This window comes from Apodemus sylvaticus, chromosome 6, assembly GCF_947179515.1.
Source record: "Apodemus sylvaticus chromosome 6, mApoSyl1.1, whole genome shotgun sequence".
Lineage (NCBI taxonomy): Eukaryota > Metazoa > Chordata > Mammalia > Rodentia > Muridae > Apodemus > Apodemus sylvaticus.
This window is the reverse complement of record NC_067477.1, coordinates 67,669,782-67,684,118: the sequence shown is the minus strand read 5'-3', so window position 1 is coordinate 67,684,118 and position 14,337 is coordinate 67,669,782. Positions and strand designations below refer to the sequence as shown.

The 14,337-nt window shown below is 40.2% G+C and overlaps 2 protein-coding genes across 5 annotated transcripts in view; one reads left to right on the top strand and one right to left on the bottom strand.

The window, feature by feature from the left end:
* LOC127687323 (signal recognition particle 54 kDa protein) overlaps nucleotides 1-14,337 on the top strand; it is a 157,032-nt gene that overhangs the window by 78,918 nt on the left and 63,777 nt on the right. The window lies entirely within an intron of this gene.
* Nucleotides 1-14,337, bottom strand: part of LOC127687328 (uncharacterized) — a 33,847-nt gene that overhangs the window by 11,890 nt on the left and 7,620 nt on the right. The window contains exons 2-5 of the mRNA XM_052185846.1: nucleotides 6,526-6,647; nucleotides 4,386-4,524; nucleotides 2,804-2,925; nucleotides 565-675 (exon numbers count right to left, since the gene is read on the bottom strand). Of these exons, the coding sequence (XP_052041806.1) occupies nucleotides 565-675; nucleotides 2,804-2,925; nucleotides 4,386-4,524; nucleotides 6,526-6,647 (494 nt within the window). The remainder of the gene's footprint in view (nucleotides 1-564; nucleotides 676-2,803; nucleotides 2,926-4,385; nucleotides 4,525-6,525; nucleotides 6,648-14,337) is intronic.

Below are 14,337 nucleotides of genomic sequence, written 5' to 3'. Positions count from 1 at the left end.
ACCTTCTTACTCCTGAGCCATCTCTCCAGACCCGTGATCTTTAACTCACTGAGTTTTTCCAATGTTATGCTGTCCTTAATATCAGAGATTGTTAATATTCTCTGCATTGCCATGAGAAATATAGAAGGACCTTAGTAAAATTTCAAGGATCACTGCATTAAACGAACAGACCCTTCAAAAAAATCAACCCCCCCAAATCTTTTATCTTGTTACTTTCCTTCTACAGGAAAAAGGGGAAACTGTTCTAGTCTAAGGGAGCCATCCTTCCCTGGTGGCCACTATCCTGTGCCATTTACAGTAGTTCCCAGTTTACAAGAAGATAAGCAACCACAAGCAGTGTAAGCCCTTTAGTGTCCAGTTTAATAAAATAAAATTACACTGCAGCCAGCCTTGGAGAGTTACAGTTCTGTTAAACTGTCTGATACGAAGATAACAAAGGAAACCCTCTCCCTAGTAAGACAGCTGGTCAACTCAGTGCATTCCCACACAACAGCTGTACTGTGAAAATACAGAAGCAGTTAGACAAGATTCACAGAAGTAACAGAAAAAATATGGTAAAGGTACCTTTATTCTGTCACCGAACTGGTATTTCTTTATGATCATTTCCTGCAATTGGCAAAATTCTCCATTCAGCTCTACCCCACAGAGCTGCACTGCTGAGCTATAAAGGTAACCCTGGAACAGGAAGACACGCGTGTCACACAACAGTCAGCTTTCGAGGAGAGATTATGTCTGCCTGAGTTATAAAAACCAAATTGTTACAAAACTCACAAGAGTTCAGAACTTCACTCATCAGGGCTTTGACTGAAGCTATCAATTCTTATTACATAGCTATATTTTTAAAGACTGGTTTTTAAAGTTTCCTGATAAAACTAGGCATTCAGTAAAATTGGAAATGATGAAAATGACCACACTGCCAAGCTCAGTGGGGTCTAGTCAGCCTTCCTAATTCTGGGGAGGTAAAATCCATCCGTAAGGAATTCAGTGGCAACCACACACCATTTGAAACTAAGGAAGGAAGGTAACCTGCCCAATCAGTTAACAAGGACAAGGAGAATTTCTGGAAACCGTGATATTTCTTTTGCAGAGTACCAAAAAAGAATCTGGAAGAAGTCAGTTAATTTTGTCAGGCAACCTTCTGTTTAAGGTTGGGTTTTTTTGTTTTTTGTTTTTGTTTTTTTGTTTTTTGAGACAGAAATCATGTAGCACAGGTTGACTCTTAACTTATCTTCTGGATGCTAAGATTAGAGACGTATACCACTATGGCTGGCTCCTGAAGATGACCACCTATTAACACATGCAAAAACCAAGTTTGAATGTATAGTTTCATCACACATGTTTATAGTATTTACTTCTAACATGTTTCAAAGTGCATATGTCAATATTAAGGAATTTAGTATTGATTCAGAGATCTACTGTAGAAAAAAAATCAATACATTCACATAGTCAATATCGATACCTGTGATGTCAGTTATTTTACATTACATTTTTTTGCATGGCTCTTTCTTTCCTTTCCCTCCCTCTCTTTGTTCTTATTTCTTCTTTTTCTGCGTGTGTCTGTGTGTGTCTGTCTGTCTGTCTGTGTATATCTGAATACATAGGTACGTGTGCTCACGGGCATGCCAGAGAATGGTGTATTCCTCTCCTACCCTTCAGCTTACTGCACCAAGAGAGGCAATACTCTAAATAAAGCTATGGGCAAGATGGGCAGAGCAGCTGCTCTTACAATCCTGTCTCTCAGAAAGCAATCAGTGCTTTCAAGGGCAGCCTGGTGATCTGGTAAGTCTCAAACCCAACACCCCCGCCCCCCAAAACAACAGGAGCACTAATAACAAAAGCCACCAAACTGCATCACTTATTCATAGAAAGTTTAAGCCAAGAATTAAAGAGTAAGTTTCTGCCTAAAGCAAGAAACAATTCTGCAACCTGACAGCACCTGCTCCTGGCAGGAGTCCCTACTGCTGTGGCCTTGTGGGATTTTTTGTTTTTTTTAAACAAGGTCCTAATGACAGCCAGAAACCATATTTGAAATTTTTTTGACAAAATGATTTAAGAATGTTAAGTACTCATGATTTGACTTTATAACAAGAGCTACATTGATGTTAGATTTCAGAAACAAAAGGAATGTGCATGTTTTGGAATACAGAAAATTGGACATGATATATTCTTGGATATCACCATCACCCAGTGTGCACACTTAAAAAACTATGAACTAGATATCCAGAGCTAGTAAGTGACTTGCTATGTCCACCCAAAAGTTTCTTAGGCCTAACATATTTGTTATTTTTGTGAGTTATCAAAACACACTGTACTATTTTATTTTAATATAGCACAAGGAAAAAGGAAGCTAGGCATGGAGACAATCCTCAATCAGTGCTTTGTGAGCTGAGGCAGGAAGATAAGGGGTTCATGTACATAGTGAGTTTAAGGCCAGCTGGGCCATATTAAAAACATCCCCCCTCCCCCCTCCAAAACAAAATTAACAAAAAAACAGAGGGGGTAGTGAGTGGGGTGGGGAGAGGAGAGAGTCAGTCACATGGCCTATTCCGTTTATATCTGTCATCTGTGTTGTGGAGACAAACCAGGAGAAGAAATTTGACAGCTGGTGCTGTCTTTGAAATTCCAAACCCAATTATTACCACCAAGCAGAATTTAGGAGCCTGCCAACGGATCCTATTTTAACCTTATCCTGTTACTTTAATAATAAAGCCAAGCTGTCACCTTGGATGGTGGCAGGCAAAGCTGTCACTAGCAGGAGAAAGTATTTTCCACATGTTGAGTATGTCCACAAGCTGCACTTTACCCCATAAAGGACTGTGCCAAGTCTGGAGCCAACATCAACCAAGACCTTTCCTGACAGGTCAGGGAGTATGTGATGGTAAAGGAACTTCAACTCCGTGAGGGAGAAGGAATGAGAGATAAATCCTGGAGAAACAAGAGAATGAGCATCAAGTTATGCTTTTTTGCTTGTTGGGGGCTTTGTTTCTTTCTTTTTTCTTTTTTTTTTTAAATAGGGTCTCCCTATGCAGCTCTGACTGGCCTAGATCGTACAGAGATCTGCCTACTTTTACCTCAGAGTTTTAGGATTAGGCCTGTACCACCTCATCTAGCTAAGTTTTATACCCTAATTTCCGTGACTGACTGACTCTGGCTTTCCTCTGACCTGGAGGGAACTCAAAAGACTTGGAATATCATGTCCTACATAATGTAACTGTCAGGAAGAGATATCTTGGTCAAACACCACCACCACCACTAACCTCCCTCCCACCCCACCCCCACACAAGATGGAAACTAAATCGAAGCTGGTGGACCAGCCTCCAGGGAGAGATATGGGTGTGCTTTTGTCTCAGAGGTGGGAGGGGCTAGGCCACCAAGTCCTCCCTCCCCTGGATCCTCATCCTCACAACCCCTCAGCACACCAGTGATTCCTCTGTGGGATCCTGAAGCTAGACAACCCCTTGCCATCTGAGTAGGTGTCACAGTCACTCATGGTGACAACCATCTTAGATCATTAGTTATCTGAGCTGCTCTGGGTGTCTAATCATCATTTCTGATTACACGGGGAGACAGAGGCTAATCTTCAGACTTATTTGTCAAACCTAGTTGTATAAATGTTTACAAACCAGCTGTTTGGTGTATGGTGTTGCAGTTATTCATGTTTCAGTTCTTCCTCTAGCTCCCAGCCACATCTTTTTCCATCCTACGAATGTCATCTTTAGAGATGCGTCACTTTGCAAAACAAAGCCCAAATAAACATTTCTCAGAGTTGCCTGTCTATTTTACCCCTGGCTTGCTAAGCAGGAAAACTACCTCACGGGAAGTCAGCACGTGGTCTGTGTGCTGGTCTCTCTTGAGCACGTGAAGTATGAGACATGTCCTTTGTTTTCAGTCATGTCTGATTAGTCTCTGGATTGGAGCTATCTTGGATTAAACAGTCTCCAGATATGAAAAAGATCTCTAGGTAAGACACTGAATAAATTAATCCCCATAGATATTTCTTTACTTTAAAGAACAAACCTCTGTTGCATCTCACCTATCTTTCTATCTACCCCTTCTCTACTTTCTCAGTGTGTGATGGGAGTGCAGGCACGTGTGTGCCTCAGTGTGCATGTGGAAGTCAGGGAACTTGAGGGAGCTGGGGCTCTCCTCCTACCGGGTGGGTCCCAGTGACTGAACTCCGGTCAGAAGGTTTGACAACAAGCCTTTTGCTTACTGAATCATCTTCCTGACCCTTAGAAAATATTTCTATGTGGTTTCCCTACTTTTAGCTTTGGTAATGGCTATTGTAGAGGTTAGCTTTTATCCTAAAAAAATGTCTGCTTACAAATTTATACACTAAAGACAGGTAAAATAAAGGTAACAGCTCTGCAGACTTGGATGCCTACCCAAAGGCGCTGTTTGGTGTGAGCCACACACCGTACAGTAGTTTCTGCTCATTTTTCCTTCCTCACATAATGTATCAATAAAGTCTTCATCATAAAGGAATGCATCAACGTGAACTGTGGGTTCTGGCTGTTGTCGTATCTGGAAAGACACATCAAAGGAATCAAAGTTCAAAGAAGCTTCTTTTATTGCTAAATAAGGCAAAACAGCAGTGGCTGCTATGCTACTCTGAGAACAGGCACGGAAAGACATTGGTGCTGATTCAATCCTGTTTACTCCTCCTCTTCTCCCCTTCCTCCTTTTTTTTAATGGAGACACTGATAATTCTGTCTTTAATCTGGAAAGACACAAAACATGGCTAAGATTTCTGAGTCTTACATATCAATTACTATCAAAATTCCAGACAAGACATATTTATTCAGAAAGCCAAGTTTTCAAATTGCTAAACTATTATTAAAACTTCAAGTACATATATGTGAGCATGGTACTTTCCATGTAATATTAGCATTTGGAAGACTGAAGCAGAAATGTCTGAATTTGAGGCAAGCTTAAGCAATATAGTAAATTCAATGACCAGCCTGGGATACATACAGCCTGTTATCAAAAAACAGAACAGGCTGGGCATGGTGGTACATGCCTTGGTCACAGTACTTGGGGACAAACACAGGCAGATTTTGAAGGTAGCCTGGTCTACCCAGCAAGTTCTAGGCCAGCCAAGGCTATAGTGAAACTGTCTCAAAAACAAATAAGTCAGACAGTAGTAGCACATGCCTTAAATCACAGCACTCAGGAGGCAGAAGGATCTGAGTTCAAGGCCAGCCTGTCTACAGAGAGAAGTCCAGAACAGCTAGGGCTATACAGAGAAACATAGACTCAATAAACAAACAAACAAACCTGTTATACGTGTTATATATATGTGTATATGTATATATATATACATTAAATATTTAATATATAAAATATGCTAAAACCAATGTAGCTGCCTTCCAACAATCTTGCCTTAACCACCTAAGTGTTTGAATTACAATGCTTTTTATTTTCTTCTTGAATAATTTCCTAAGTATTTTTAAATCCTATATTATTATTAATAAATGCTTTTCCTTATTTAACAAATTATATTACAGCATGGTATTGATACAAACATCAATATCACTCCAACTGTATTACAAATCCAGTACCAACAACACCCCAAACTGTACTCTGAAACCTCAGTTTTAACACTACCTTCCGCTTGCTGTTCTTTATTCCACTGATACTAGGTTTCTCTGTGCAACCCTGGTTTTTCTGGAATTTGCTCTGCAGACCAGGCTGGCCTCAAACTTAAAGATCCATCTGTCTCTGCCTCCTGAGTTCTGGGATTAAAGGCGCACGCCACCACTGCCTGGCTTACTTTGTTCTTCTGAGATCCATTATTCTTCTGAAGACCAGCATTATTCTAAAACTTGCTAGATTTAGTTCACAATGTCCATAAACTACTGAAATGTTCTGGCTTTAGGCTGGTGTGGTCTTCCATACCTGTAACACTTGGGAGGCGGAGACCTCAATTTGGAGGCCAGTTCTACAGAGCATGACCTGAGCAATAAAACCTGATTAACTCACCAAATAAACAAATGATACTCCACCAACCAACCTAACAAGAAACAACAACAACAAAACCCAAACCTGAAACAGTATTTAATTCCTTGGCTCAGATGTTTATAAAGGGAAAAGGCCAGCCTGTTAACACTTACATTTTTTTTTTTTTTTTTTTTTTTTTTTTTTTGGCTTTTTCGAGACAGGGTTTCTCTGTGTAGCCCTGGTTGTCCTGGAATTCACTTTGTAGACCAGGCTGTTCTGGAACTCAGAAATCCGCCTGCCTCTGCCTCCCAAGTGCTGGGATTAAAGGCGTGAGCCACCACCGCCCGGCAACACTTAATTTTTTTAATATGCTGATAAACGAGACTGTCTACAGAGCATTCCCTGAGTAAATAATACCAGGGAAGCCAAGGGTTAAAGCTTCAAAAGAAAGGAGTACATGATGGAACAGTAAATGAAAAATTGCTTAAAGCCAAATGTACAATTAAGGAGACTACAATGTGTGGGGTTGGAGAAAAACAGATTATCTAGACCTGGACAAAAAGAAATAAATTTGGTTCAACATACTTTTTGAAGGGCTAGATGTTCCGAGCAGAGCACAGCTTCTACAGGCAAACAGTTCCGAAGGTCATCAGCTATGTTCTTCAACATAATGTCATTGTTATCTTGAGTAAATTCATCAAAATCCCCTGAAACAGAGTAAAAAGGAGGGGACTGAAGAGATACCTCAGTGGTTAAGAGGTCTGTCCTTAACCAAAGGACCTAGGTTCGATTCCCAGCATCCACAAAGCAGCACACGACTGTCTGTAATTCCAGATCCAGGGGATCTGACACCCTCACACAGACATACATGCAGGCAGAATACCAATGTACATAAAATAAAAATAAAAAAAGAGTAAAAAGGAAGAAGAACCACGTCCTATCACTACCGTCACTCCAGGACTAAGTGATTACGGACAATGGTCCATATTCCATCAGAGAAGCCTTCTGAACACTGACAGGGCAGCACTAGCCCAAGGTCCATCTAAAATGGGGAATTTTTCAGGCTGTCAGGATGGCTCAGTGGGTAAAAACACTTCTTAAAAAGCATGATGACCTCAGTTCAATCCCTGGAACTCACAGGGTAGGAGGGGATAACTCCCACAGACTGTCCTCTGATCTCTACACATGTGCTATAGAGCTGTACACACACACACACACACACACACATACACACACAAAACAGACATTTAAAAGTAAAATTAATTTTTTTCTTTTACAAACTGCTTATCAAATAAAAGCAAAGAGATTCAGGAAAAAACTGCTTTCTTTTTATTAATGAATAGTATTCATTTAGTTTTCAGAGTATTAAACTCACTAATAAATAATAAACTATTTCATCTTTGATCATGTGACTCTTACTGTTTAAGGATGGCTCAGAAGACAGACAGACTCAACCTGAACCTCTTGACCCCAGTAAAATGCATTCAAGCTGTGAAGGTAATCAGGCCGGGATGCTGTGGCCCAGGTGGTGGAGGGCTTGTCTGCTTGTACTGGGATCAATTTGTTTTCAGCAATTCGTAAGCAAGATGGGGCATCTTGTGCCTGTAACTCCAAGAGGCAGGAAAATCATACCTTAATAGTATTACTGGCTATGTGGTGACTCTGAGGCTGCCCTGGGCTACATATGACCCAGTCTCAAAACATAAACCAAATAAACAAGAGTAACATTCTCACCAACTACCTAATCTACTTGAACTCATTTGGCTCTGATTCACTATAGCAAAAGATGAAGAATTAATATACATACATATTATTTGTTTAGATATAAGGTCTACTCTGAGGTCCAGATAGGCCTTGAACTCAAAGCAATCCTCCTGCTTCAGGCTCCTAGAGCATTGTAATTCCAGGTATGAATTATAATGTCTGGCTAAAATAGTATATTTCTTTAAAATTATTATTAATTATATGTATATTAGTGTTTTGCCTGTATATATGTATATATGTATGTGTGAACCCCGTGTATGTTTCTAAGGAAGTCAAAAGACATCAAATCCCTTGGAACTGGAGTTTGGTTGTAAGCCAACAACATGTGGGTCTTGGGGACTGAGCCATCTCTCCAGGCATCAAATAGTACATTTAAAAAGGCTGTGACCACAGCTGGAGAGGTGGCTCAGCAGTTAAGAGCACTGACTGCCCTCCCAAAGGTTCTCAGTTCAATTCCCAGCAAACACATGGTGACTCGTAACCATCTGTAACAGGATCCAATGCCCTCTTCTGCTGTGACTGAAGACAGTGACAAGTGTAGTTACATACATAAAATAAATAAATGAATGAAAGAATAAATCTTAAAATGGTCAGGTAGAAGGGTAGAAACAAAGACGGCAAAGATATGGTAAGAGACTAATAGTAGGCCAATCTAGGTAAGGGTACAAAATGGAATTCATTTTTCTGTAGTTTCCACTTTCTATGGGTTAAACTGAACTGTAAGCAGTTCATAAATACTCTAAAATAGAATATAACTCTGGAAATAAAGCAGTCTTACAGATCAGCTTCACTCTAGGATGCCAAATGTAGACTGGGGAAAACTATAAATAAAATGGTAGATTAGAAAACAAAGTAGTTTACCTTCCTCTGAAAAGACTATTATAATTATGGGTCCTTGCCAGGGCATAAGGAACACAGGATATTGTCTTCCTTACTGTTTTAAAAGAGATATGAAGCCAGACATTGTGGTCCACAGTCCTGTGATCTTAGTTCTCAGGAAGGCTGAGGTTGGAAGACTGCTGTGCTTGAAGAAACTGCTGTGTGGGTTAAGGGCAAAGCTGAGTGACTGAACATATGCTTAGAGAATGCAAAGCCCTATTTTTGATCTCTAGCATTACAACAGGAAGGGAGAGAAAGATAAATAGTTCTAGAAACAAATCAATGCCATCTTGAAGGGAATATCACCCCATTTCTTCCATTTCTGCATCCTCCAAAACTTCTGTTATTTTTAAGATCATGATTTTTTCCTTTTGTGTGTATTGTGTGCACATGTGTGTGCACCTGCGCTGGAGGCCAGACGTCCATGTTAAGTGTCTTTCTTACTCACTCTCTACCTTGAGTTTTGATGGTCTCTCACTGAATCTGGAGCTTGTCCACTCAGTTAGACTAGCCAACAGTAAGCCCCAGGCCTCCTTCCTCTCCGCGTCCCCAGTACTGTAATCACAGGCACTTGCTGCCATGGCCAGCTTCTTAGTGGGTGCCAGTGATTCAAACTGGTACTCAGGCCTGCACAGCAAGCACTCCACCCACTGAGTGATCTCCCCAACACTATGACTACTTTGTAAAAACAATAAAAATTAATGTATAAATAAAACTGTATAATATGCAAAGTAATGAGATATTCTGATTCATATTTATATTATTCAATATTTAAATCAGGCCAGAAATATCTCTTATACATTTGACATTTCCTTATGGTGAATATATTCAAAATCTTTTATTCTACCTTTTAAAAAATGTATGTCATTAGTATTATTATCTAGAGCCATTTTATTTTGCAATAGCACACAATTATGTCCTTTCTTTTTCTTTTCTTTTTTTAAGACAGGGTCTTACCCTGTATACTAGGCTGGCCTTGAACTCAGAGATCCACCTGCCTCAGCCTTCTAAGAGCTAGGATTAAAGACACGTGCTACCATGTCCAGTTTCCTTTACCTATTTTTTTTTTTTTGAGTCAAGGTCTCATATTGCCCAGACTGGGCCTTGAACTCTTGTTTCTGCTGCCCCAACCTCTCAAATGATAGGATTACAGATGTATACCTCCATACCTGGCTTCCTTTTTTGAACAACAGTTTTTGGAAATACTTATTTTGTGGGCAGTGGTCTGAGGGCAGTTTTTAGGAGTTGGTTCTTCTTGCTCTATGTGGGATCCTGGGAGCAAACTCAGGTCGTCAGATTACCCATCAAGGTACCTTGGTGGCCTCTGGCTTCTGCCTTTTTTTGTGACAACGTATGTCTATTTACTCTTCGCTTACTTCAAATGAAATATGTAGATCTGGTCTCAAACTATCTGCCTCTGCCTCCCGAGTGCTGGGATCAAGAGTGCTGGGCTCTCTTCTTTTTGTTTGTTGGTTTTTGAGACCAGGATTCTCTTGTGTAGCCCTGGCTGTCCTGAAACTTGCTCTGCAGAGCAGGCTAGCTGAAGTCACAGAGATCCACCTGCCTCTGCCTCCCAAGTACTGGGATTAAGGGCATGCACCACCACTACCCTACAAGACTTCCTTAAACAGGATACTTTGCAGGGCGGTGGTGGCGCACGCCTGTAATCAAAGAACTCTGGGAGGCAGAGGCAGAGGCAGGCGGATTTCTGAGTTCGAGGTCAGCCTGGTCTACAGAGTGAGTTCCAGGACAGCCAGGACTACACAGAGAAACCCTGTCTCGACAAAAACCAAAAAAAAAAAAAAAAAAAACAAACAAAAAAACAAAAAACAAAAAAACAGTATACTTTTTATTTGTTTAGAATGACATTTTCATGTTATAATTACAAATGAGATGTTTCATAGCTTGCAAAGTTCTTTCATATAGTGAGCCAGTTCACTGCTACAGCACCAACACAAAGGAGAGAAAGCTAGACCACATTTAGGACACCAAATCTTAAGTTTAGTTTAATCTCAGATGCTATATAGAAGGCCGGTAGCAGCATGAATACTGTGGCTAATGCTCATAAGGAAGGAGTTCTTCCTTGCCACAGAGTCTGTCTCTCTGCACAGGAATGTTCTTTGTTTGCATAACTTGAGCAAGCAGAATTCATTAACATGGATATAGACTACTTGGCTCTGAGCTGATATGCGAAGGCCTTTTCCTTATACATCTAGTTTAATATCCTAATTAATGATTCATAAGTTCTAGGAGGCCAACTATACCTTATAACGAAACAAAACAGAGTTCCCAAACTCACCGTTTTAAGTGGGATGCGAGAACTGACATTGTCTTCCCCCCAACATGGCCTTTCCCTACCAGATTCCTAAAATCTAATTACATTTTCCCAAGGTGTTAATTAATATCTAGAATCTGCTTAGTTGTTCTTACAGATAAAAGTCTGTGAGAACTTGTATGACTCAAATTTAATTTACTTAAACCATGACTCTTAAAGAAAACCAAAATCTCATTATATTAAATGAAAATATCCTAAGGCCCAATTTCTTTAAATTTTGTTACAGTCTTGTTAACAAAACAATGTATTGATATGAGTTTACCTTCTAAAATCGGAGGATCTTAGGAAGCTGTTCTATGCCTCTTTTACCAAGTGGCAGAATGCCGTGTCTTGATAACCGATACACAGCCGCTTGGGTTGAGCACATTCAGGGAAGGATTTCTTGGTTCAGCTAAGGCAGGATCTGCCTCTCTGGAACACTCAATCGGGTTTTTCTCTTCAGCTTGAATGGTATCATTATCTTTAATGCTATATATTTACTGGATGAGCATTCAAGGTATACTAGATTGTGCAAGTTTTCAAATATAGTCATTTACATCTAAGAACCTTATACATGGTACAAATATTAAAAAAAAAAAAAAAGTAACAAACCCTGAGAGCTCTGACTTGACTGCATTCTAAGGTAGACGGGATTTCTCCAGTAACTGCAGACTGCTTTGTGCTGTTTCTAGTGGGAGCTTACATACTAAACAGCCAACCTTTTTCTCATCTGGCTTCACCTCTGCTCTTTAGAATGCTATCTCTAGAGACTCTGAGCAGAAATCGAAGAGTGGATTTTGAGTTAGACTCTTGAATCTGAATCTTGAGCCACCAACTTATTTGGATGAGTTACTCCTCTCTGAGTCCAAGTTGCCTTTATCTATAAAGTGGAAATAACCATCCCACATCAAAAGACTGTTTGGGGAGTTAAATGAGAACATAAATGGACTATTTAGAACATTGCCTTAGGGGGTTGGGAGGTTGGCTCAGCGACTAATGGTACCTGGTGCAAGCCCCATGACCTGGGTTTGATCCCCAGTTTGACTCCTACAGGTTGTATTTTGTTTTTTGTTTTTTTTTTAAATTATTTATTTTATATGAGTGAACAGGTTGTATTTTGATCTCTATATACATGCCCACACACATTCAGACATACACACATATTAATAATTTTAATAAAAATATTGTCAGAATTGTAATCAGGTAAACCCATCACTCAAGAAGTCATTTACAGTTGAGGATCAATGATGTTTATTAAGTTCGTTTTCTAAAATTATACTTTAAAAGCATTGTAAGGGGCTGAAAGATGGCTCAGTGGTTAAGAGCATAGCCGGTTCTCTTAAGTTCAGTTCCCACACCCAAACCTATCCCTCCACTCCAAGCCTGAGCTTCCTCCCGTGCCTGGACTCACAAGCACATATGCTCCTCGCCACATACATATCTCAAAGTAATTTAAAAATTTACTAATTTCATGACTGAAATGAAAACGTGCACAATTTGACCATTTTGACGAGCTATCATTTCATATGTGTTATCCTAAATGTTCTTTTTCTGTTCCAGGTGTTTCTTTTGTCCCAGATTCACAATTATTAGAAACTTTCAGGCTTCAAAAGAAAATCTGTAGCCAAGATGGGTAAAATTAATTTAATTATCTATAATGATTGAGACATAACTTAGAAATGGTTAGCTAATAAATCATTTTTCCCTAGTAATGGCTATGAAAATATCAGATGTACTAAGGAAGTCTATAAAAATGGAAGTCACTTTAAAACATTTATCACATACTTATCTCCTCACGTGCACAGGCCACACTGCCTGTGGATGTCAGAGGACAAGCTGTGGAGGCCAGCACGCTCTTACCATGTGGATCTCAGGGACAGAACTCGGGGCGGGAGGGGGGTGTCGTGGTGACAGACCCTTTAACTACTGAGTCATCTCTCTGGCCTTTGAATTCACTTTAATATTAGATATTTACTCTAAGAAACTAAATTTGTTGAAGCTAGGCTTGGTGACACATAGCTGTGATTCTAGCTATTGCAGAGGATTTCCTGAACCCAGGAGTTTATGGCTGGCCTTGGGCAATATAATCAAACTGTTGAGAAAAAAATCTGCTGCTGAAACATTATCCTTTAAAAAAATTATTATTTTAAGAAAGGGTCTCACATGTAGCTCTAGCTGGTCTGAAAGTTATGATGTAGAACAGGCTGACCTTGAACTCAGAGACATCTGCCTACCTCTGTCTTCTGAATGCTAGGATTTAAGGAAATGCACCATGGTGTCCATCTTAAAAAGATGTTAAATTACATTTAACTTAATTGTTCATGTGTGTGTGTGTGTGCGTGTGTGTGTGTGTACTTCTGTGGTAGAAATGCACGCATGGAATCCTTCAACTCTGACTGCCTCCTTACTCCTTTACTAAAACATGAAGGGTTCTGCAATGTACTTTCCAATTTTCTGGATGATTATACTAAATTGCTCTGATAGATGAGTAAGAATGGGTCGTCTTCGGTGCGGAGGGGTGGCATTTAATCCTGCCTTTAATCCCAGCAGTCTTCCTTCTACCCTCCCTTCCTACTGGTAGAGGCCAGGGCAGGAATAAGAGCCTGGAACAAACAGTAAGACCCTAGCTCAGGACAACAAAAGCATATGTGTTTCATCAAACTGCCTCAGCATTGGAGAAATCATAAAAACAAACGGGGTTGCTTTAATTTGCATTTATTCAATTACTACTTCAACTGAACATCTTTTAACCTTTGTGACAGCTATTTCAGGAGGTGTAGTAACAATTCTTTGGAAACTTGAACCTTTTGGAAAAAGATTAAAGAGGTGTTAATTGACTGCCTAAGGACAGTTAAGATTTTCTCAAATGATACAGAAGCAGGCAGGAAGAGAGAAGAAAGGAGGAGTTTCTCCACAGGGCAGCACCAATCCTTTAGAAGTTCTGCTTACATTTAAATAAATATTCGGGAAATAAACACCCAGGGCTGATAGCCTAAGAAGCCAACCCCACTCTGGGGGGTGCTGAAACTGATGCTCTGATGGGAATAGGCACTAGTGTCAGTCACAGGCCTGAGCAAGATAGGTTACCAGCACCCACACAAAGGTGGGAGGAGAGAAGCACTGACAAAGCCACCTCCACATGCACGCTGTACTGAGCACATGAGTGTGCACACACGTATTACCTGTAAGAATTTAAGAACCCTACCTGCCCTCTGCAGTATGCAGCCCTAACATTGTTCTCTTCTTGTCACTTTAAGGAACTCACAGTGGTGAACACCTCACAGGGCACCCGAGTTCCACAGTGTAACGTACCCCTTTCTGATGGCTATAAACCCATCTATCTGCTTTAATCTTTCACTCCCCGGCCCTACAAGTTTTAAATGGTCTCCTATTTCTCAATGTATCAGACTTCACTCTTCACTTTTAAAGCCCTTGACACC